Consider the following 26,173-nt stretch of genomic DNA (forward strand, 5'->3'; position numbering starts at 1 on the left):
TCGGTAGCGGTTTATAATTCTTCGCTTCCAGCGGAAACGAAACCGTACTTTACCAATAATAATAATAATAAAATTTAAATCTCCTATATAAATCTGGGAATCATCGATAAAATTATTTCTGTAACATATGATAAGTGTTTGTGTAATAATGACTTGTCAGGGAAAATTGTAATTTATGACTACTTGATTTTTCTGCACTTGTTCTCCAGAAATTTTTTTCGACGATTTCTAGCATTTCCGTTCTATAATTTCGATTCGAAAATAAAAAAAAAAAAATTGCCTAGTGGTCATATTTTGTTTCTCTATAATTATAGCGTAATTGACTACATCGTTCAATCTGTAACCGACGAATACTATAGAATTTTAATTTACGTTGAAATTTTTTTTATACCTCCATTCAATGAATTGATCGATCATAATTATGACGCAATTCATTCGTCACGAACATGCATCATGGATACGTCATTAGGCAGGCATTTAGTTCAAGGTATGAACTCACATGGAGATGTGAGTGTGTCGTAAAAACGGTTTTTCGTCGTAATATATACATTCAGAGATGAGCTAACGCTGCGGTAGCTAGGCCAGGAACTGACAATGAGAGAAGAAAAAGAAACCAAAAAAAAAAAGAGAGGGAGACAGAGAGAAAGAGAGAGAGAAAGAGAATGAGGAAGAAATAAGAAAACCTCAAAATGGCGTAACAAGTAACGTGATATGGAAAACACACATTATAGTTATGCATAACATCATACACGTCATAATAATGTGCCGTCGATTCAGCGAAATAAATTCAGTAATACAAATTACCAGCGTTAAATTACTGAATCGTAATTGTCTATAGTTGTTGTTTTCTGTTTCATTGATCAATACGATAAGCGAAAATATAGTGCGAAACAAATGAAAAAATTAATAGATTATATAATTTAAAGACTTTATTTAGGTATTATTACAAGCGAAAAGGTAATTTTCATTGCTGTAACTATAAGTCGTGTGTATACCGAGCTGTAATAACTTCTCTAAAAGTCAATCACGGAAAAAGGGTGTTCGTATGTATACATATATGTATATAGTATATATGGTGCAATTCAAGTCTCTTTCCTGCGCGCGTCAATTGAATTATCTCATTGCATCGCAGCAGCAGCAGCAGCAGCTTCTAGAATCGAGTAGTTTCGACTCTTTCTAATTTAACGAAAAGGCGTTCAAAGCGATTTGTATCAAGCATCACTTGCATGCCATGGCGGCGAAGAAATATAGCAGACGTCGTGTTGTTGTGGTTCTGAATTCCGATGCATTAGACCTAATTGTTCCTGCACCCACGATGCTAATTGCCCAGTCGCAACGACAGTCAAACCAGACGAGATGAGTCGAGTGTGGTGAGACGACGGATTACTTATCTACGGTTCAACAGCAGTAAATTATATGGGAAAAATTAGTCCTGCAAGCTTTTCTTTTTCGTTTTTTTTTTTTTTTTTTTTATATCTTTTTTGCCTTAATTTAGTTATTTTCTGTTGTCCTTATCGTTATTATGAGGTTTGTTTTTTTTTATTTTTTTTTTTATTTCCCGCCGGAGTTTCTCTGTTGTTATTCTGTATTTATTAAGGATATTATAGTAGGGATAGAATTACGCTACAAGTTGACCCTTTAAGTAATAGTGGTAAGCTTTCTTACCACCTATTTTATATCCATTTTTTATATATTTAGAAAATTTTGAAAATATATTCCTTTGCAGTTTTTGTTTGATATTTGTGATAGTATGCTGATCGGTTTTCAATACTTGAGAGTAATTATTGCGATATAATTTGGATTATTATTGTTGGAAATGAATTGATGGAGAAAAATCGTGAAACTTCGAGGAATAATTCATTTCAGAGAAAGTTACTTACTCCTCTACATGCATACGATATGTTATACATAAATTGTAAGTTTTTAGGCTCGCTGACTTCCGATATGAAATCAGATTTAAAAAATTCAAGATGGCGGGTCCAATATGGCGGACGAAACTTTCAAATTCGATCGAATCCGGAGAAAAAAACTCTGTCCAGGGGTTTTTGGGATCGTCGATTACGAATCTGAGATCAGATTTTGAAAACTCCTTATAGCAAATCCAATCGGCTACCCCGAAAACCCCTGCACAGAGTTTTTTTTTCACCGGATTCGATCAAATTTGAAATTTTCTTTCACCACATTGAATTCGCCATCTTGAAATCTGATTTCAGATTCGTAATCAGCGACTCCAAAAAACCATACAATAAACTACTATATTGTTACAAAAGTTGACTGAACACAATAATGTGTGACTCAAAGGGTTAACCCGTGATATTGAATTTGAAAAACAAAAATACGATTATACAACTTTTATATAAATTATCACGATACACATAGTTGTATATTATTGTAATATACTTGAAGGTATAGGGATGGCGAAATGCGTTCAAAGAAGAAGATGAAAAAAGGGGAGAAAATAATTCGCGACGACGCGTTCGACGAAGTATAGAATAATATACACCGACGTTGTTCGTCTACTGTTATTATTATTATCATCGTCATCATTATTATTATTAACAATATCATTATTTTTTCTACAACGTTCTGTACAAATTTTTTTCTAGTCCTTTTTTTCTTTTTGCTCTATTATATGTATATTTTAATACATACGACTACGCCTATAAATAAGCGTAACGGAAAAAGGTTCGTTACCATTCAGGCATTATGGAGTAAGTATGACGAGTACGATCTAATTTGAAATTATTTGCCAATTTTCACGGCAGCAGTTGTATTATATGTTTATACACATGAACATGTACGTATGTGTGTAGGTCTTCATACATATTATATATAGCTATCATGGTATGCATCAGGCGGAATATTTCTCGTATTTAGTTATAGACGAGAGACAAACAAGCAAACTCGTTACATACAGCGATTATAGTAAGAGTCTTCCTCGGTATCGCATTTATATTATAACTACATCAAGTTATAAGTATCCCTAACAAATATAAGTGAATTGGTACGAGTATGTGTAGATAAATGAAGAATAATGATTAAATACATGTATGAATGGATGTTATGGATATAATATTAGACTGACAATGATATACGTATGCGATAGGAATATTGTGCTATATATTAGATATATTAGATCTGTCCTTAAGAAGAGTGAAATTGAATTTCGATGGTAGCAGCCCTCAAATTGGTTTGAAATAATTCGAAAACAATTCTCCTTTAATTTTTTCCCTCCATGTTTACCCACCCCTGAAAAGCGTTACTTTTTTTCATAACAAAAGTATTAATTTTTCGAGGTTTTTGATCAAACGTACGTAACGGGTTCAAAAAATGTTGGGAAAAGTTTTCTAAAAAAGCAAAATGAAGGTGAATTTGTCCTCTTTAAAACGCTACTTGGAAAATTTGGTTATCATTATTTTTGACTTTGATATCTAACTTTTAGTGGGGAAAAAAATTTCGACTAGTTAATACAAATTTTTGCGTGGTCAAGGAACTCAATGGGATTGGTCTTGAAGAAAAAGGAAATTCTTCGCTGAAAATAACAAGTAGTTGATGGTATGGCTTCTTGTCGAAATTGGTCGCGAGCCAAACAGCAAGTTTCGCGCCCATTGGTCACTTCGTGCGATTGTTGACTGAAGAATATATCTTCGGTGCATGTGATAAAGCGTAAATCATCAAGTGAAGTGGGAAAACAGCAAAAATTCAAACTCACGGCATAATCGGTTTGGCTGGAACGGTGGGGGGTTAAATTTGTTCATTTCACTAATTAGTTTTCACAAAGAATTTTCTTTTTTCTACAACCCCTCCGATTTAATTCTTTCGATATTTAGCTCACCGAATGACGTTTTTCGATATTTTTTTAATCTTTTTCCAGCGATTTCCCAAACACACGATTTTAGGGTTCCAAAGATCGTTTTTATTAAAAAAAAAAAATAAAAAAACAGTGAAATTATCGATATAATCATCGCTCAAACGTATATTATCATCTCTATATTGTAGGATAATATTTGTTGAAGCTTAAATATGTTAATTTGAGACTCGTTTCTAAAAAATAGTAACAAACGGACCTTAAACCAAAAGAAAAAAGCCTCACAATTTGTATTTGATTTCTGTGAAAAAACCCGCATAAAATGAGAAATTAATATATTTTCACTTGCACGCCGAGCTAGATCTATTTACAATAATTTTTAATTCCAAATTATCTATCAACGCGAAAGTTTTTGTCAGATCTCATCTAACATTGAAGCCGATTTTCTTTTCTGGCAAGTAGGATATGCTTTCTGCTGATATTTCATCACTTGCAACGCGCATTGTCATTAATCTTTGTCTTTCGTGAGTAACGGAAGCAGTTTTTTAATTAACACCGTTCCTCTTTCATCTATTTCGTTGACAACTTTCGAATCTTTGAATACTTCCATGCGTTCAATAAAAGACTCATTATCGTTAAAAAATTTTGGACTTGAGTCAAGGAAATCGTATTGTTCGAATAGAAAGAGTGAACTTTGAGTGACAAAATTACTCAAATTCATCTGAAGCAGTGAATTAATGATTTGATGACTTGCAAATGTGAAAAATATTAATTTCAGTTTCAATGCGGGGTTTTTCACAAACATTGGAAAAAAAATTGGGTAACTTTTTTTTCAGCTTCGTTTGTTGTACTATTTCTTAGCAACGAGTCTGAAATTAATGTCTTTTAGCCTGAATAAATATTTTCCCACAATAAAGAGATGATCATATATGTTTGAGTGATGATTATACTGATTTTTTACTTTTTTCTTTCACAAAATGGATTTTTATGGATATTTTACTTCTTAATCCACAAAAACGATTCTTGGAATCCATAAATATTGCGCCACAGTGCTCAGTTTTTTTTAGGCATTTGTTTTAGGTAAAACCTAACATTTAAGCAATGTGTCCCAAGGAAATTAAAAAAAAATTTCAATTTGGCACACCTTAATATTATATTCATTCTTCCTTCGTTTACGTGTCGGAAATTAATATGATAACGTTAGCCCTTTGAATCACACATTATTGTGCTAAGCCAACCTTTGTAACAAGATAGTATTATATGGTTTTGGGGTTGCTGATTACGAATCTAAAATCAGATTTCAAAACTGAAGATGGCGGATCCAATATGACGAACGAAGATTTCAAATGTGATCGAATCCGGTGAAAAAACTCTATGCAGGAGTTTTCGAGGTAGCCGATTGAATTCGCTATAATGAATTTTCAAAATCTGATCTCAGATTCGTAATCGGCGATCCCAAAAACCCCTGGACAGAGTTTTTTTCTCCGGACTCGATCGAATTTGAAAGTTTCGTCCGCCATATTGGACCCGCCATCTTGAATTTTTTAAATCTGATCTCATATCGGTAATCAGCGAGCCTAAAAACTTACAATATATGTATAACATATCGTATGCATGTAGAGAAGTAAGTAACTTTCTCTGAAATGAATTATTCCTCGAATTTTCACGATTTTTCTCCATCAATTCGTTTCCAACAATAATAATCCAAATTATATCGCAATAATTACTCTCAAGTACTGAAAACCGATCAGCATACTATCACAAATATCAAACAAAAACTGCAAAGGAATATATTTTCAAACTTTTATAAATATATGAAAAAATGGATATAAAATAAGTGGTAAGAAAATTACTTACCATTATGACTCAAAGACCATTATAAGAGAAAAGAAGACTACACATCGAGAAGATAAGAGTATGAAAGTGTATAAGTAGTCAGTGAGTCAGCTGTGGATAAAAATCTGTCTTCGGTATACATATATAACTCCGTATATGCCTTGGTAGTATACGTTACGATGGTATACATACGTATAACATAATACTAGCTGCACTAGGGGTGGGAATCTCCTAATAAGTTGAGTAAATACGAACCCCCGGACGCGATGCGTCCGCTATTCTTACTGTCCACCTTAACTCGAATACATATATATACAATATCACACTTATACGTATGTGTATCATACATGCCTACAGGGGTGTCCTTATATACATGAAGTGCGAAGAAGCGAAGCGTGCAGTTTGACACAAAACACGCATCATACCTAAACGTAATAATCACATGCATATACAATATACATATGTATGTACATCGTACAGTAAAGGATGCATGCAGGAAACTAAGTGAAATTGCTGCATGCTGGTATTGCATATGATCATGTAATTTCAAGATGAAGATGAAAACAACGATTTAATTGCATTCTGTCGTTTTACGTGCATCTACAATATTAATAACGCTACTAAATACCTACAGTTTTTATATTAATAAATTGTGTAAACCTCCGTTGTAAATGCCTTGATATATGTAACTACATACAGACGGTATACGTATGTATATGTATAATGTGTAAAAGTACCACGCTTGCGCGTACGAACAGCCCACCATGAGATATAAGGATAATCCATTAGGTGACCTGTAACCCAAAACTCGACAAACAAGGGTAAACTTGGATTAAATATGAGCGAGGGACGTGAAGGAGAAAGAGAGAAAGAGCGAGAAGGAACGGGAGGGAGGAGGGTGGAGGGCGAGGGCGAGAAGGGGGTGCTCGGAGTAAAGTGTCAATCCGTATCACGCGTGTATCGATGTTATATGCTGTATGCATGTACGCGCGCGCACACACACACATGTATACATATATATTAGGGTGGGCCAAAAAAAAAAAAAAAAATTATTATTTTGTTACCGTAAAAATTTCGTTCAAGATGAAAAACAAATTCTGTGAAAGTTTTAGATCTTAATATTAATATTGAGAGGTTCCATATCGCGATTTTTGATTTTGCATTTAAATAACACAGGAAATTTTTTTTTTTTATCTTGAATTTTCTTGCGTTCGAACGAATGAACGAGTTGTAGAAGTCGATACATATTCTTGTAGGAAATTGAACGATCTACACAAAAAGTCTGATGTGATTTTTTGCCAAGTCGACTCGTTTGAAAGTTATTCAAGGTTGAAGTTCAACCTGAAATGATATACGAAATAATGACTCAAAAACATGAAACATCATATTTTTCGTGAAGTTCATCAAGTGTTTTTTTTTTTTTTTAGGTAAAACATGAAAATTTTGACGAAATACTAATAATTGTAGAGAAAATCGATTTTCCTTACGATTATTAGTATTTCGTTATAAGTTTGATGTTTTGAAAATGAAAATCGATTTTCTTTACGATTATTAGTATTTCGTAAAAATTTCGATGTTTTACCAAAGAACATTTGATGAACTTTACGAAAAATATGATGTTTTATGTTTTTGAGCTATTATTTCGTAATGAAATGTAAAAAAAAATTGTGGAAGTCATCGTATACTATTTGAGGTTAAACTTTAACCTTGAATAACTTTTAAACAAGTCGACTTGTCGAAAAATCACATCAGACCCTTTTTGTAGATCGTTCAATTTCGTACAAGAGTATGTCTTGATCTTTACAACTCGTTCATTCGTTCGAACGCAACATTATTCCAAAATTGAAAAAAAAAATGTTATTTAAATGGGAAATCAAAAATCGCGATGAGGCACCTCTTAACATTAATATTAAGAGCTTAAACTTTCACAGAATTTGTTTTTCATCATCTTAAACGATATTTTCATGGTAAATAAAAAAAATAAAATTTCTTTTTTCTCTTGGCTCACCCTAATATTATATGTATGTATAATATAAATATACAATAAATATTATACAGGTATACTCATATATATATATATATATATATATATATATATATATATAGTTATTGTATATATAATGTGATCAGAGCTGTGAAAAAGTAGCATTTTTCAGATTTCTTACGAAAACTAGGATATTTAGGCTTTCACCGCGTAAACTTTCATGTCTCGATTACTGCAATTAAGGATTTTCTAAAGATTTGTGCGGTGTGCGGTAGTCGAAATGAAAGTCAATTCGCGGATGCAGAAGTCCGTTTTTTCGCATCAAAATAAACTTGTAAGTATTCTCAAAATCGTGTTGTCGATGCAGATCTTAGAAAAATGAATGCCTTTTTATGCAGGTTCCTTACAGATATTTTAAATTTGTTACAGATTTTTTTTTTTTATCGATATAAACATCAATCGGCCTTATTATAATTACGTCAAGTAGTCCTTACCTAAACAAATTAACAAAAACGCTCGATTTCTAAATTCAAGATTTGTGGTCAACGAAATCTTTGGCAACAAAAATCAAAAAGAAAGAAAGAAAACTTGGATACCAGTAAGGTATGCGCATTTGAGTAGCTAACGCCAGACGCACCAATCTCGTTATCACGGTTATATACCAATCGAGTCTTAGGATTTATTACGGGGTGGAAGGAAAGAAAGAAGGAATTGTTACGGTGGGAAGACCCTATTAGTTGTGTTCCCTTTTTATCGAGCAACGCCCTTTTCTTTCTTCGCCACCGCACAAATGCTGCCGCTTTCCTTTTCTTTTCTTTTATTTGCATCGTGACTAAAAATTGACAACAATATTTGTTGCATAATATTTATATACGGTTGTGCAATGTTTTGTATAACATTATATATATATATATATATTATTATTATATATATATATATATTACACGGAGAATATGGTGCACTAGAAATTCGTATAAGGTACAGTCCGTGCGGTCAATATGACGATTACTTCGATTCTGTAACACAACGGGGATCCGTTTGCGTGCAGCACATTAGCAAGTTTTTTCAAGCGGGTATTTTGAAATTTTGCTTTTTAAAAATTAGAAATTAATATTTTTCTAACTTTTTGTAGAGGTAATGCAACTTTTACTTTTCCATTAAGAGATGAAAAACGCCGGGTTCTCTGCAAAAAAACCTGCATAAATACATATTTTTCGCCTTCGAAATCTTCGAGGTTACGTTGAGGTTATGTTTGAGCCACGTTGCAAAGGATGTAATTTTTTAAAAGAAAGAAAGTTATTACACAGATTAACATATATAATTGAGTTATCCTTTTTCATTTAATGGTTGTAAAAAGTGAATAAAATCGTTTATTTATTTTTATCCATGTTGTTCGATAACGCAGGTATTATTTCTGATATCGAATATTTACGAATCCCCATTCTTACAACGACTATAGTACAATATTTTATGCAGGATTAGATTGATCTCTTCATACCGCGACTGTAAATTCAACAGCCATATACCGTATGTCAATATTTATTGTAAGTGTGTATAATTTTTCGACGTGATTCGACGGATGATAAAATAAGATCTAAGCGCAGCTAGATCATTATAACCCTCGGTATATCGTATACGTAATAGTATGAGAAATATGATCCTAAAGGTAATTCTCCCTAACCTCGGTATAAACGTGATAAAAATCCACGCTGAGTTACATATCACGAAAAACCGTTGAATACTTGAGGAAAAATCCGTGCGAAGAAGAACTCAAAGAAGATTGAGTGTATATCTATAAGCCGAAGAAGGTGGAGAATCAGGAGAGAACTGTTGTTGTCATATCGACTAGCGAGTCTTTACAATTATTATATATCTATATATGTACGCATATGTGCTTCCAGAATAATACGTAGTATTACAATACATCGGTTGTCTTCTTTCACCCCGACAAAAACGCTTGCCCCCCCCCCCTCCCCCGGCCCCCTCGAATTTAGATATAATATAACTGATATTATTGTGCCCCTATAAATCGTTTTCAAAATAGGAACCATTCTTTTTCATGTTACGTAAGATAACTCCAATCGTTTGTGCGTAACAAAAATTCTTTTCTCGTTTCTCGTTTCGTCACGTATTTTATTAATTATATCGTTAATCGGTAAAAAAAAAACAAAAAAAAAAAAAACAAAACAAAACAAAAAATAAATAAATAAAAAAAGCAAGCAAACAAAGAAATGAAGGAATAAACAATGAAGCATGTAATGCGAATATATGTACCTATACATTAATTATAGGTGTTATGTATGTATCTATACCTACCTACGTAACGTATACGATGTATGCGTTGGGAGAAGGGGGTGGAGGATCGTCCGCGATCCCTGGCACTCCTGCGGGAGCAGAGAGAGAGAGAGAGAGAGAGAGAGAGAGGGAGGGAGCTGTGTGGATGGAGCCAACCATCCAGCCATCCAGCCACCCAGCATCAGCAGCAGCGTCTCGGCGGCCGGTAGGCGCCGGAGCGTCGCGGCGCCACCCCCGGCGCCCGTCACACGGCCGCCAACCCCCTTCCAGCCCCACCCAACCCCCGCAGACTCGGCCGAATTTCTGCCCGCGAAAATCGCTACCCCTTTGCCTTTTACTTTTCTCTTCTGTCTTCTCTCTTCTCTCTTCTTCTGTCTCTCTAACCTTCTTTTCTATCTTCATCTATACTCTTGGATCTACACCTTATAGGTATGAGACGTGGTGTTGCATGGGATAAATTGTATACAAATGTTTAAGCGAAATTATGAGGAATTTATACCTGTAATGTTTACAGTGATTTCTCGGCTAACGTTGAGTATAGTTTAGAATATCGAGGATGAATGTTTGTGTGTGTTTTTTTTGTTAAAGTTAGGAACGTTTTTCTAACTTTGCGTGTTCGTTATATATTATTTTTTTAGACTTTAATGAAAGTTTCTCTTCATTAATCTTGTCTGTGTTTTGATTTTTCTTGTTACAGGTGTAACACGAAGAGAACGGAGCTTATAGTTTATTGTAATATAACTTGTAACAACAAACGAACGACGACAACAACGACGACGACGACGACGACGAGGCGTCATTGAACGTGTAGGAAATAGTCGCGGAAGATTACTGAAAACAGCAGATCTTTGGGAGAGGAATAATCACAGCATCTTCCTGCAAGTGTGAGTAATATACATATTCCTAATGATACATGTAATGTATCTAATTCATGCGCCATGGAGTATTGATCATGAGTTTGTCATGTATCTACATCGAAACCGAATTGCTGTAGCATCAAGTCTGGTCATCAAACATGCGCATTGATGTAGGTTCCTTGATATATAGAATTAATGCGGAATAGTTTCTAATTGAAAATGGAGGAAAATCACTTATTCATAACTACGGGGATGTCGAGGATTCATCATGCGTGTAATATGTAATACAACGAGACTCAATCATACATCTATAAATTCGAAATTTATCTCTTCGAGTCGCCGTTTCATGCGTGCAGGCAGGGCCGTAATAAAGGGGCAGGAATATATTTAATTGAGAGAAATATATTGATCGTAAAAATTTGAATAGGCACTCCGTAATGCTCCGAACGTGCTTCACTACGGCACTAAGTTCGTTAAGTGGTTCGTTGCCTGCTCGCCCCGCGAACTGTGTGAGTAGCAAGCACATTGCGGCTTGTGCAGTCAGCCTACGTCCCCCCTCCTTAGAATCCGCGCCCCCCTTAGCTCTATCCGTCTCTCTCTTCCACACTGCATGAACATCCAATCGCCAACTTCACATGTGTCTTGTCATACTCGTTTGCCATTTTATATACACCGATACACCTTCAAAGTGTCATTTTTGCGAATTTTTTTTTGCCGTTTTGTTACACGTATAGCACATTTTGTTGAGATTGGAATCATTGCACATGGAATTGTTTTTACCGTTAAATCAGCGATCGCCGATTTACAACACAGGTTTTACTAGATTATTATACCTACCTGTGAAATTTTCTGCATTTCTCGCGGTGTTGAAATCGCGGATAATTCTCGCGCGCTAACCTCTCGACGTGGCTCACGGCAGTGCGCTACATTATACATATATATATACGTATAATACGTGTGTGCATGAGTATAATGTGTACATATAGTATACGTATATCTATACGTAATCGGATCGATGACAGCGCGAGAGCTGGAGAAACGGCAAGGGATGCTGGTGACGTTGGTGGTGGTGACGATGGTGGTGGTGGTGGTGGTGGTGGTGGTGGTAGTACTGCTGCTGCTGACAAGGATTATCTCGGTGGTGGGGAGTTTCGCCAGCCAATCACAGAACGCCAGACGGTTTGGCGCCAATCGTAAAGTTTTGCGTCTAGATCCGTGTTGTGTGTATTGTAATAGGTACCTACACGTATAGGTGTATTGCCGATGCTTCGGAATAACAAACATACCGCGAAGTGTATCGCTATCACATATTGGTGAACTAGGTTTTTTATTTTCTATTATTTATTTATTTATTTATTTATTTTCTTTGTTTATTCCAACGCTCGTACCTTGTACGTGAGAATGTTTTACACGTAAATGATTTCAATGCATGTACAATTTTACATACGTATATAAGTTACAAACTTATTCTTTACACATCCTACTTGAGTTTGCAGTCATGTGTTGAACTACCTATAGACCTAATTGCGGTGTACCTTATAGGCGTGATGCACTTTGAGGGGTCGAACTACATCAGCTGCCAAAATCGATGTGTGGAGTGTGCATGGATAAAAGGGTGTATACCTAGGTGGCCGGAATAGATAGACACGGGGTGTTTCCTCTTCTCTTCTCTTCTCTTCTCTTCTCTTCTCTTCTCTTCTCTCCCTTGAGCCGACCTCTCACTTCCTGCATAAATTGCTTGTATGTCTCAATTCACCCCCAACGGTGTCCATTCTGTTCATTCTCTTAGGGCATCTCTCGTGTATATATATATATATATATATATGTATGTATATATAAACCTGACCCTCCTCCCACCCCCCAACTGCGCGAGACGAACGCCAACAACCCGACATTCGTTCGTCATGCAACCCCGTGGACTAGCCCACATTATCACCCCATACTTCGCTTTGTATTTTCTTCTTCTTCTTCTTCTTCTTCCACCCGTGGTTATCGGGTGGCTAAAAGTTTTCTGAAATTCAATTATTTAACCTGCAACTAGAGCTTGGTGAGGTGATCAACTCGAATTCATGTTTTCATTTTTTTAATATCTTCTATCTTAGTACAATTCATGCTTTATTATGGGATAGAAATTACTTTTCGACAGATTATTTTATAGAAATCACGATGGTTGATGGTGGTGATCTGAATTGTCCTGCGCCTAGATCAAAATCACTTGTATCTACAGCTGATTTAAGGATTTAAAAAAATTCATAGAATATTGTCATATATCTTTGATGATCTTGGTTAATTACAGTAAAGAGATCGACGAGAAATGAACACCTAGATTAGTGCACATCGAATACCTTTGTCTTCTCCAAGTTTTTCAAACTTAGGAGTATCGCGTAGTCTTATTATGGTCGTAATCCCTAACCGAAACACGCTAAAATTCATTCCGTTGCATTATACCAGACAGTCCATTATACCTGTTAGTACTCTGAACACAATTCCCCAACAGCAGACCGTATCATTGAAAAATGCATCGAATTGACACGAAAATCAAGCTAGCAGCCAAACGTTCTAACGTTCATCCAAATCAGGTTGTGAAATCCTAAAATCAAAATTTTGTTAAACACCTTGAACTCTAAATGCTCTCGTAGAATTACGGGGATAAAACTCTATTCCCCATTTTTCTATTTCCAAAAATCTTAACACATTTGCCTCCTAACCATCGCTAAGAACTTCAACTTCATCAACTCGTATACATACATATCCAAAGCAACGGGGAAAGTATAAGTCGCCGGTCTAGGCGTCTAGGCATGTCGGATATATGAAAAGTGAAGTCAGCCCTACGAGCCTCGCGTCGCCGATCCTCATACTTGGTAGACGAGGAAAGCCTCCCGTGTATTCATCCACTTCCTGGCTCCCTCTCTCCGTGCCACCATTCGTGGTAGGGGGATGAAACGACGAACGGCTCCGCGACTCCGGGCCGCGCATCCCCCTCGGCGGGTTCAGGGGCGGGTCGTCCGGGCGCAGGCGCCGGATGTTCTGCCCTTCGGGATGCTCGGGGTACCCTCCGCTGGTCGACGGACACATCACTTCCTTCGCGACTCCGAGCCGAGCAGCATCCCATCCCTCTCTCTACCCTGAGCCCGAGTTTACTTACCCTCGACTTGAACCTTTGGCCGACAACCCCAACCCTGAACACTGCGGTTTTTTTGTCTCGTCAACTTGTCTATATTGAACACCGATTTTGTATCTACGGACATTGCACGAGTATATTGCCATTCCAAGTACCGATACTTACTTACCCGATCACACTCCACGGCTTTCGTTTATTCCTATATAAAAACGGCACATCTATCGCGAATATTGAAGACTACGAATCTGCGACTGAGGATCTTCACGAAACGCCGGGCCCAGGCAACGATCGACAATTTTCGAGCATCCTGAGATAAGAACATTTTTAAACAAACACTGCACATACGATTTATAACTGTATATCTATATTGTATATGTACGATATTATGGACGGCTTTGAATGTCGGCGAGGATTGAACAGGTGACGATTTTAAATATATACGTATATAAATATATTCAATATTGTATGTTTGTTGAGATAGTCCGTTGTTGTCGGTGTTGTTACTTTTTTTTTTTTAGTATTTAGTATCGTTGTTGTTGTTGTTGTTGATGTTGTTGTTGTTGTTTCATCAAGTTTTTCACTTGCATCGATTTCTTTCTGCGGTTCTTTTTATCACGTTATTTCATCGTCGGGCAGTTTATACTTTCAATCACGAGATCCTCGTTGATATCGTTCAAGGATCGCATAAAAAAAAATTCGGACAACAAAGGAAAAGATTAATGCAAAAAATGAAACGAAATTCGTTGTAGCAAAATTTATAAATATATACTGTATATATATATATATATTCAGGTATGCGTTAATTTTATCACGATCTATATACGATCCATGCATTGGTTTTTTTCGTCAAGAATTATATATTTCTTATCTCAAATCGTCCATCTATTTTTGGAAAATATCTACTTTCTCTCGGAGAGTTGTCCAACTAATAATCATGATGAAAATTTAAATCAACTTTCGTAACTTGTAATGAATAATTATTTCACTTTATACACTCTTGAACCCAACGCGTTAAATGATATAAAATAAAAAATAAAAAAGGTAACAATCGCATTAATTGAGACAAACCAAGGTCTCCACAACGTCTATGTATAGTAGAAAAAAAACTGCGAAACTTTCGCCTAATATTTATGCAGACCGAGAAAGCGAAGAGGGGGTAAAGCCAGGCGCGGGTTATAAGCGATAGAAATCTCTTGATGCCCCGGAAAAAGTGTATAAAATGACTTAATTTCACCACCTAACCGCCTCGTCATTCTTTTCTTTTCTCACCCCATTGCGCCTGTCTGCGCCTGTGTTTGTTGCTCGTAAATTCCCTCAAACGCGTTACAGTCTAGATAGTATACAACACCCGCTGATATTCGCGAAGAAAAGAAAAAAAGAAAGAAAAATAGTAGTAGAAATAGAGAGAAAAGGGATTCGGATCGTCGTCTAGCACGCTACGGGTATTCCCACCCCTTCGGGGATGCGGGATCGGGAATTGGGGATGGGATGGGATGGGATGGGATGGGACGGGATGGGGACGTCGTGTGTTACTGGGGCAGAACTGCGCAGAAGCCCTTCCTCCCAGCATGCTCGTGCACTCCGTGAAGCTTATATATATTCTCAAAAGTGTACTTGTCAGGCGGCAGTGCCTCGACGTTTACGTAACGCGTCGCATCTGCCCTCCGAATTTGCCTCGGTACTTCGGTCTAGACTTTGTATCCCGTGAAAAGACCCAACCGCGTTCTTCATTCTAACACCGCGATTGGTTATCTTTTTTGTATTTATTAAAGTAGATGCGACGAAAAATGATTCATTGCGCAAAATTGAATCTTTGGTGAATTTTATTTTACTTCGTTTGTATTGGTAACAGTGCAGTATTACCATATATACTTGACATGGACACCGTTATTCGCCATGCCGTAGTTTCTTCGGGATGATGTGAACTACCTCCGTGTAAAAATGCGGCGATAGTCGTTGAGGAGGACGTGTGATAACACCCTAAACACAACGCGATCATCGATAGTTGAGAATCATCAAGCTGCCTTATAGATCGTCGTGACATCCTGCAGATTCATTGTTCCACTGGCATTTATACATGTCAACTTCTTAGAAGGTAAAATCATCCTTTAGTTTTACGCGTTATCTCATCTCCGCTTTTGTACCATAATCTTCGACAGTTCCTGCCGTGTCAGCACATACTTTCAATCATTTTTCGCATATCTTTTACGTAACAAGTGACCGGTACGCGGTTTGCATACGGTACGCTATGCATTGGTACTTCGACACCATTGATCAGGCGACGTCGGTTGGTCTTTAACTTTCAGCGGTAGTTGGCTAAGAAACTGAAAACGATGTATAACGAATATCAGGCGACGGGTATAATCAGATGCCGGTGCGATTTTGAGGAGAAACAGATCCCGGATGACCTTACTTTATACACCGCAGGCGAGGTGGCTGGTCTTCCACGGGTTTTCGGTTTATCCCCCTTCTTCGCGGCGTCAAGCCTCCGCAAAGTGGACGTGGTAGAGGATCAGGACGAAACCCTCCCTCTCATTCGCTCATTTATTGCACCGTTTTTCGCACCTAGCATGTTACAATATGCAGCGTGTACAAGTATGTGTTTCGTATGGAATTGAGATAACAACTCCAGCTGACTTGTTTCTATTCACGGTCTCATTCTCACCTTCTAAACTTCTTATCATCATTGAGCCGTAACGTAAAAAAAAGGTCTTATTGCAACGTCGTGCCATGGACAAAAGAAGCGCACCGCGCCAACTTCACACGCGTCTGCAACATTGTATAATGCAGGGCATTTGCTTTCTCATCCTCAGCGCTGTCTGCTGTGGGTGCAGGGCTCGGAGAAGAAAGCCCTGCAAGCCGAGTCAAGGCGAGGCGAGGCTGCGAGCCCTGCATCAGACTCCTTCCTCCCCCCTTCTCGCTGATGATGATGGTTTGCCCGTCGACGTTTCGGTTTGACACAGTCAGAGACGGCGTTGCCTGGCAACCTGGCAACCTGAGGGTGCATGAGAAAGAGAGAGAGAGAAAGAAAGAGGCCAGTGGCGTGGACCTGATAGCTCGAAGATCGTTCTCTCTATCTTTGCAATTTATTACCTACTACCTGCATCGGTGGCAGCAACGACGGAAATATTTGATTCTCTCGTGATTTTCACTTCCGACATTCCTCCTTCTTGTCGCGATAAACGAAAATCATTCGTGCTTCTTTTGCCACAGAAAAGATGGAAAACGGAAAACACACATATCTGCGAAATCATTTGCAGTTACTGGTTTTAGATTCGTTCGTATTCATTTCGCTCTTTTCTTTTTTTTTTTGGGGGGGGGGGGGGCTTTTCAATTGGCATGTACTGCTGCGGCAAAACGGTGCGCGCGTTCGACTTTGCTAATTATTTATTACCCGGCATGCGTCGACACTACTCCTTGTAATTGTCATTATTATTATTATCATCCCCTTACTCAATTTAGTCTGTAATGAAATTTTCAACCCCCTGACGGTTGATCCATTGTAATTTCATTCTACCAATTTACCCGTGCGGGGTTCCTGATGCTGATGCTGATGCTACTGCCTGAACTGCTGTGCCTCTATTGCTGAATTTGCTAATACATTGCACACCGAAGCAGCTCGGAAGGCGCTGTCTACGCCCATGGTCACACTGCACCCTACACAAATAGCATATTATATACATATATATCCACGTGATGAGATCTAACCATGGAATGAATGACCAATATAGGCTGTGAAATATGCAAATATTACACATACACGTATTTAGGAGGCTGCAGAAATTTTGTTATATTCTTTAGTAAAGGTATAGAAATTTTGCTTTCTTCTAAATTTTCATCTTCAATGTTGCAAATTCGTAAGATGTTTGATTCGGTTTGTCCAGATTATGTGTGATTTGTAAATAAACCTGATGTGCATATTGTCCATTTTTTGGTGTTTCAGTCCGTTGATTCGGGGGGTTTTTGTGAACGCAGAAGATCCCTGTCGGCAGTCGCAATGGCTACTTTGTCACTTCGAATCTCCATACCGGAGCAGAATGCTACAAAGATGATGCAGTTTGATCCAACGACGTCGGTCTACGATGCCTGTCGTGTTATTAGGGAAAAACTGACAGACTCTGCCAGCCTAGGACAGCGTAAGTTTGATTCAGTTTTCTTCAGGATTAGTCTTGTAAAAAGCCAAAGCTGGAGTATTAGCAACTTTATCGTGTAATAAATTTTCTTACCTTTTTAAAACAGCCAAGGATTACAGTCTTTTCCTGGCCGATGACGACGTGAAAAAGGGTGTGTGGCTTGAACCTGGACGCAATCTCGATTACTACATATTGAGGAACGGAGACCTCCTCGAATATCGTCGCAAGCTGCGAACCCTCAGGGTCAGAATGCTCGATGGAACGCTGAAGACACTGCTTGTAGACGACAGCCAACCTGTAGCCAATCTCATGGTGGTAATATGCACAAAAATTGGCCTCACCAATCACGATGAGTATTCATTGGTCAGAGAACTGCCTGACGAAGAAACGGAGAATCAAAAACCAGGAAACTTTGGCACTCTCACGTTGAAGAGACGAAAGGAAGAGAAAGGGGAGAGGGACGCGAAAATGGATCAACTCAGGAAAAAACTGAAAACAGACGATGAAGGTAAGCGATTATTTTTCATTCACCTGTTTGGCAATTTGGCTTTTATAAATCTCAAAAATCTGATTACAGTCAATTGGATCGACCCGAGTCAAACGCTGCGCGAGCAGGGAATAGACGAGCAGGAAACTGTCCTCCTTAGACGAAAGTTCTTCTTCTCCGATCAGAATATCGACAGCAGAGACCCTGTGCAATTGTCCCTTCTCTACGTTCAAGCCAGAGACGCTATTCTGGATGGCACACATCCCATCACTCAAGAGAAGGCTTGCACTTTTGCTGGAATACAGTGTCAAATACAGTTCGGCGACTACAAAGAAGACAAGCACAAGACTGGATTTCTCGAGTGAGTTATTTATATTGGCGAATGTTTCCAATGTTTTCACGAACCCTGGTTAGTTTTCTAAAAATTTGTCGATATGTATCATCATCGATAATAATCTCTTCTGTCTGTTTCACTAGCCTCAAGGAGTTTCTGCCTCAGTCTTATTTGAAGGTGAAGGGAATAGAGAAGAAGGTATTCGCAGAACACAAAAAGCACGCAGGATTGTCGGAGCTTGACGCCAAAGTGCTGTACACCAAAACCGCCAGATCGCTGAGCACTTACGGTGTGACGTTTTTCCTCGTCAAGGAAAAAATGAAAGGGAAGAACAAACTCGTTCCACGACTTCTCGGCGTCACCAAGGACTCCGTTCTGCGATTAGACGAAAAAACTAAAGAGATATTGAAAACCTGGCCTCTTACCACCGTGCGACGCTGGGGGGCTTCACCCAACACCTTCACTCTTGACTTTGGTGATTATTCGGACCAATATTACAGCGTGCAGACCACTGAGGCGGAGCAAATACTCCAACTCATTGCTGGCTACATCGACATCATACTGAAAAAGCAGAAGGCCAAGGACCACTTTGGTATCGAAGGCGACGAAGGCTCCACCATGGTTGAAGACAATGTTTTACCTCTGAAGTTAGTACTAACGTGTTTTCATATTTCTTTGAATCAATCAGTCTTCATTCTGTAATTTCTGTATTCTTTTATTATTTATGTATAAAAATAACTTCTTTCCCTTATTTCGATAGAGGTACGATCATGCAGCACGAAACTAGCAACAAGGGAAAAGGCAATATCGAATCTGTAGCTTTGCCTGTCGTCATAAGAGTTGGCGGAGATGGTGAGTTCTTTTTCTATCCGTGCATTACAGAACTATCCTCTCAGCAAGTCATTCAAAAAATGCGGTTCATCAGTCCCGTGAAGTTTTCTTTTAGTTTATTTTTTTGCACAGAGTATTAAAATACATGTTTATATTTCTTAAATGGTATAAAGCTTAGTATCAACTATTGCTCCGCGTTTTTTGCTTTGATACCCATGTCTATATTTAAACATTCTGAAGGTAACTATGAATTTTACCATGTTATGACGTAGTAAACTTTATTAATCTCTTTGCTCGACGGGGAAAAAAAAGAACAGAAGAATGAAAGATAATTTATAAAATACGGAAACTAGGAATTGACTTTGTAATTTTGTACAGAAAAAATTTCGACCCGCTAAATTTTATGTGTCGTTATATGTACAAATTATCATCACGCCATATATTATTTTCAACTGCTGATAAGTTGCATATTAGTACGTGAATGTAGTACGCACGCGAAGAAAGTTTAATCACCTGTTACCTGCAAACTATACGTTTCACTTTTCACCTTGTATCATTGTGAAAATTATTTCTGTAAATAGTGACGTTTGTTCTTTTGCCCACACAATCGAATGCTTATGATTTCTTTCGTCGATTCTATTCAAAATATATTATCGTGAGTAAACATAAATTTAAATGTAAAAAAATGTATAGAAAAAAAGTTTTTCTAGTTTCTCTCTCAGCAGGAAAGCGGAAGTTTTTTTCTTCGTCCTCGAATCGATTGAACCAATGTTTCCCTGTTCTATATGTAAATATGTATTCTAAACGACAAAATATATAGGATAGAATGCATGGAAAAATTTGTAGGAGCTCAATCGTATGGAACCGGTCATATGGGTGCTGCCCAGTATTCAACTGTCAGCGGACAGGCCATACCTGGTCATGCTCCTTCAATGGTAAGAATATCAAATAAGCGTTACGGTCATATTGGCGATGGACGCAATTTGTGCACCAATAGTAATGTACCAACATTTAAATCCGATTCTATTGCAGACTTTGTATCCCAATGGTTTAAAATTGTGTCCATCGTCAAAATGATGTTATAGCATTATTTGTTGATACTAAATTTTTCGCATCAACCAGCAAGGGTAAAGTTGTTTCAAAAAAAGGCAAAAAGAAATACCAATATTATTAAGTAATGACGAAAAAGGAAGAGAAGAAAAATTAAAAATCAAATAAAAATTGATGTCCAACTAATAATAGATGATAAAATTTATTTTCATGCTAGACGTCTTCTATTGCGGACACAGAGTAGGTACAAAACGATTAAATATCCATTCGTTGTGTTCTACCGATGAGATCATGATTCAACTACACAGGCACATTGCACAATCAGTCCCCGCTATTTTCACTGTTGCTATCACTCGAAACGTTTTCGAATATCGAGAAAATCTTGTCGACAATCTAAATCTACTGCAATTCAAATCTACCGCAATGCAAATCCATTATTCTTTTTCAATTAGCAAACTATTTGCAACTTGTAAAAAAAAAGGCGAAATAAAATCAACTTCCAACTGTACAAAATTTCCTCCACCACGCTTCTAATGATAAATTTGTATTGATTCATCATTTTAAAGGTACAGCAAACAAAAGTTACGTCCGTATTGTCTGAGCCGCAGCGTGCCTTGTTGTCGACGATAACGGCGAGTCACCAGGTGATCCAAACGGCGGAGAGCGAACTCTCATCAAAGGCCCAACTTCCTGAGCTCGGTACAGACCCTGCGTCTCTAAAATGGATCGAACAGACTATGGACACTCACAAGCAGAGCGTAGGCTCTCAAATTGCTGCCATGAACGCCGCAACCGCGCAGGTCGTCACCCTGACATCTGGTCCTGCTGATGACGTGGATCACACTGCTGTCGGCGCTGCGATAACAACTATTGCCAGTAATTTACCCGAGATGACAAAGGGTGTGAGAATGATCGCCGCTCTTATGGAGGACGATTCATCCGGTGACAGGCTTCTCGACGCTGCGAGAAAACTTTGCGTTGCCTTCTCAGATCTGCTCAAGGCTACGGAGCCGGAAACTAAAGAGGTGAGACTACAATTTGAAAGTGGTATTTTTTTAGGATCGAGGTTAAAAAATGATTAAACAAATTCTCAACTACTTTTCTCTACAGCCAAGGCAAAATCTTCTCAACGCTGCTTCTCGCGTCGGCGAAGCTTCGCATCAAGTTCTAACGACGATCGGCGAGGAGGATGAATCGAATCGCGAATTGCAAGACATGCTGCTGGCACTGGCAAAGGCCGTGGCTAACACCACAGCTGCTTTGGTCCTCAAGGCGAAGAACATAGCTGCGACTTGCGAGGACTCGACTACTCAGAACAGAGTCATATCAGCTGCCACGCAGTGCGCTTTGGCCACTTCGCAGCTAGTCGCATGCGCCAAGGTTGTGGCACCGACTCTCCACTCACCGGCCTGCCAAGCGCAGCTGATGAACGCTGTCCGAGAAGTTACAAAGGCGGTTGAAGGCTTGGTAGAAGTTTGCAACGAGACTTGCAATGACGAAGTTTTACTCAGAGAGCTTAGCACCGCCGCAGGCGAGGTCAGCAGAACTCTGAACGATCTTTTGAATCGCATTCAATCGGCGACGAGAGGCGAAAAAGCGAAGGAAAGCGTGCAGGAGGGAGCAGTGGAGACAATATTTGTAGCCACCGATAAACTCTTCGCAAGCACTGGAGACGCTGGGGAAATGGTTCGCCAGGCAAAGGTCGTCGGTCAGGCGACCGCTCAACTTATTCACAGCATAAAGGGCGAAGCCGAAAATCAACCAGATGGTGATCAGCAACGGAGACTTTTGGCTGCTGCGAAAATTCTCGCGGATGCTACGGCAAAGATGGTTGAGGCTGCCAGGCAGTGTGCAAGCAGTCCGCACGACGCCAGAATGCAGGACCAATTACGACAGGCTGCCGAGGAACTCAGAGCTGCGACTACGGCTGCTGCCACACCGGCGCTTCGACGGAAATTAATCACCAGACTCGAATCTTGCGCCAAACTCGCTGCTGCCAATGCCACGCAGTGTATTTCTGCAGCTTCTGGCGCTGGTAAACACAACACCAATGCTGCCAGTCAGGAGGAACTCATCGCCGAGTGCCGTGCCATGGCTCACCAAGTTCCGAATCTCGTCGCTGGGGTTAAAGGTATTTGTCAAAATTTTCGACAAAATCCACGTATTTCGTATTTTGGTAGAAGCAAAATTTGAAAGATTGTTGAAATTTTGTCGAGTCTGTGAATCGATATACCTAATTACTGTTCTACCTTAGTGCTATTCTAACGAATACTTACTCTCTTTTCTTAATCAAAAGGAACGCTGGCACAGCCTGACAACTCAAGTGCTCAACTGGACCTGATCAATGCTGCGGAACAGTTCCTGCAGCCAGGTTCTAGTGTTGTAAAAGCTGCCAGAGCCGTGGTTCCGACAGTCTCAGATCAGGCGTCCGCAATGCAGTTGAATACCAGTTCCCAGCAGTTGGGATCAACGCTGTCTGATTTAAGATCAGCGGTGACTCGTGCGCGAGAGGCTTGTGGCGGATTGGAATTGGACGCTGCTGAAGAATTGATAAACAGCCTGAAGGATGAGCTTTATGAATTCTACCAAGCAGTCGAAGCGGCTAGGCTCAGACCTCTGCCTGGGGAAACAGCGGAGTCCACAGCACTGCAACTCGGCGCCTCGTCAAAGAACGTTGGTGTCGCAATGGCGCAACTTTTGTCAGCTGCTAAACAGGGCAATGAAAATTACACCGGTAGCGCAGCGAGGGAAACAGCGAGCGCCCTCAAGGAGCTAACGAACGCTGTACGCGGTGTCGCAGCAACCTCGAACCAACCTGAGACGCAGAAGAAGGTACTGACCACTGCCGACGACATTATACTCAGATCTTTGCACCTGGTCAAGGAGGCTAGAAGGGCGCTCAACAATCCCGACAACCCTGACAACGTCGGTAATCTTGCGGCTGTCGCCAAGGATGTTTCACAGTCGTTGAATAAATGCGTCTCCTGTCTTCCTGGGCAAAGAGATGTCGACGATGCCATACGCAGCATCGACGATATGAGCCAGGTTCTGAACATGAACGAATTCCCGCAAACTAACAAGAGCTACGGGTGAGTAAAATCTCTTCAGTTTTTTTTCCATGAATTCAGTATTGGTATGCAGAGAAAAAATATGAGAAATCGGGAAAAGTCAAGTCATTTTGTAAATTAAATTGTAATCTAGTCTCCTTACAAGAAATGATAGTATGTTTTTCTACCAAGAACTATAGACTGCTGTTAGCAAATAGATAGAATAGAAGCAAGTTAGCTATTGGACGATATTAAAAGTATTGTGATTTTTTGAAAATGAGTTATTATTAAATGGCATATTATTTGCAAAGTCGTATATTTTCTGGAATACTTGAAAAAGTTAGGAAATTGCAGATTTTAAAAGTACCTAAACTTGTTCAAGCACTTCGTGTTTACGATTTTTTTTTCCACTTAGAAGCTGAAACAAGGCTTATTACATTAATTACAGGCAACTTCAGCAAAACTTGAACACCGCTGCCGCGGATCTGAACGATGCATCGTCGAACGTAGTTTCTTCTGTACGTTCACCAGTTCAACTGGCGAGCACTTCTAAGGAGTTTACTAACGCCTTTGGCGAACTATTAGGTGTCAGCATGGAAATGGCTGGTCAAACTACGACCGAGACACGCGGGAAAATGGTTGTGTCGCTGAAAAATGTCAGCATGACGTCAAGCAAGCTTTTGGTAACGGCGAAATCTGTCGCGGCGGATCCGGGTGCGCCGAACGCGAAGAATCAGCTTGCCGCGGCCGCGAGAGCGGTGACAGACTCCATAAACTATCTCGTCGACGTTTGCACCTCAGCTGCACCAGGTCAGAACGAGTGCGACAGCGCGATAAGAAACATCCAGTCGATGCGTCCGCTCCTCGATAATCCCAGCGATCCTATATCTGATGTTTCGTACTTCGAGTGCCTCGACACTGTCATGGAGAAGAGCAAGAGTCTTGGCGAGGGAATGACTGGCATTGCTAATCACGCGAAGAAATCCGAACACGAACAATTCTCCGTCGCCGTCAGGGGCGTTTCATCATCGATTTGCGGCCTCGTTGAGGCCGCCGCTCAGGCCGCTTATTTGGCCGGTGTCAGCGACCCGACTTCGGTCGCTGGAAAACCTGGACTCGTTGATCAGGCACAGTTCTTCAGGGCGGCTCAGGCCATACACACGGGCTGCCAGAGCCTTGCGAATCCGACGAGCTCTTCTCAGCAGGTGCTTCACGCTGCGACGATGATCGCAAAGCACACGAGCGCACTTTGCAATGCGTGTCGCGTCGCCTCGAGCAAAACCAGCAACCCGGTCGCCAAAAGGCACTTCGTTCAGTCCGCGAAGGACGTCGCTAACTCTACTGGAAGTCTGGTTAAGGAGATCAAAGCTCTGGACCAGGTCTGCTCGGAAGCTAATCGCGAAAGGTGCTCCGAGGCCACGAAACCGCTCCTAGAGGCGGTCGACAGTCTCTGCAGCTTCGCTTCATCGCCGGAATTTGCTAGTCAACCCGCGAAGATATCGGTCGCCGCACGCGCCGCTCAAGAGCCGATTACCAGCGCTGGAAAATCTATCATCGACGGTTCCTGCGCTATGGTTCAGGCTGCTAAGAGCCTTGCGGTCAGTCCCAAGGATCCACCGACTTGGCAGCTGCTCGCTAATCACAGCAAGAACGTCAGTGATTCGATCAAGTCGCTTGTAGCCTCGATCAGAGACAAAGCGCCCGGACAAAAGGAGTGCGACGCTGCGATTGAGACGCTTTCTGCCCGCATTCGCGAACTTGACGCCGCTTCTCTCAGCGCGGTTTCTCAGGCTCTTGTACCGCGCAAGGAAAACACCGTGCAGGGATTCACCGACCAGATGGAAAGCAGCGCTAACGAACTTCGTGAAAAACTCGAACCGCTCAGATCTGCCGCAAAGTACGGAGCCGAACACGTTGGTCACGCGGTCAGCCAGATCGCTCTATACTCGGAGCCGCTTGTCACTGGAGCCGTCGGTGCCGCGTCGAACATGGTTCACTCGAAGCAGCAAATGGTGCTTTTGGACCAGACTAAAACTGTCGCGGAGTCCACGCTGCAGTTGATTTATGTCGTAAAAGAATCCGGCGGCAATCCGAAGGCCGTTAACATCCATTCTGAGGTCGACGAGAACGTCGAATCGACCAAGGATGCCCTCAGGGAGCTGCAAAATACCCTAGAAACAATTTCAACATCAAACGGCATCGTCACTGGACTCATCGACACTATCTCTCGAGCCATGGTCAGGCTAGAAGATCACAGGATGTCTACCGTTGACACTGTCGATTCATACGTTGACTATCAGACTCGGATGGTCGAGGCTGCTAAGGAAATTGCGCGATTGGCACAGGAAATGGTGAGTAATTGCTTGTATTAATTTTTTATTCAAATGAAT

At 39.9% G+C, this 26,173-nt stretch overlaps 1 protein-coding gene across 4 annotated transcripts in view; it reads left to right on the forward strand.

The window, feature by feature from the left end:
• LOC124409916 (talin-1) overlaps positions 1–26,173 on the forward strand; it is a 34,454-nt gene that overhangs the window by 2,199 nt on the left and 6,082 nt on the right. The window contains exons 2-12 of one of the 4 annotated variants that reach the window (XM_046887874.1): positions 10,621–10,807; positions 17,845–18,037; positions 18,141–18,542; positions 18,612–18,882; positions 18,999–19,502; positions 19,616–19,707; positions 20,533–20,621; positions 21,303–21,761; positions 21,847–22,867; positions 23,033–23,825; positions 24,232–26,134. In XM_046887874.1, the coding sequence (XP_046743830.1) occupies positions 17,899–18,037; positions 18,141–18,542; positions 18,612–18,882; positions 18,999–19,502; positions 19,616–19,707; positions 20,533–20,621; positions 21,303–21,761; positions 21,847–22,867; positions 23,033–23,825; positions 24,232–26,134 (5,673 nt within the window). In that variant the 5' untranslated portion in view covers positions 10,621–10,807; positions 17,845–17,898. Of the gene's footprint in view, positions 1–10,620; positions 10,808–14,101; positions 14,322–17,844; positions 18,038–18,140; positions 18,543–18,611; positions 18,883–18,998; positions 19,503–19,615; positions 19,708–20,532; positions 20,622–21,302; positions 21,762–21,846; positions 22,868–23,032; positions 23,826–24,231; positions 26,135–26,173 lie in introns of those variants that run through there. The other 3 variants (XM_046887876.1, XM_046887873.1, XM_046887875.1) reach the window with 3 other exon arrangements.

Source organism: Diprion similis, chromosome 8 (genome assembly GCF_021155765.1).
Source record: "Diprion similis isolate iyDipSimi1 chromosome 8, iyDipSimi1.1, whole genome shotgun sequence".
Taxonomy (NCBI): Eukaryota; Metazoa; Arthropoda; class Insecta; order Hymenoptera; family Diprionidae; genus Diprion; species Diprion similis.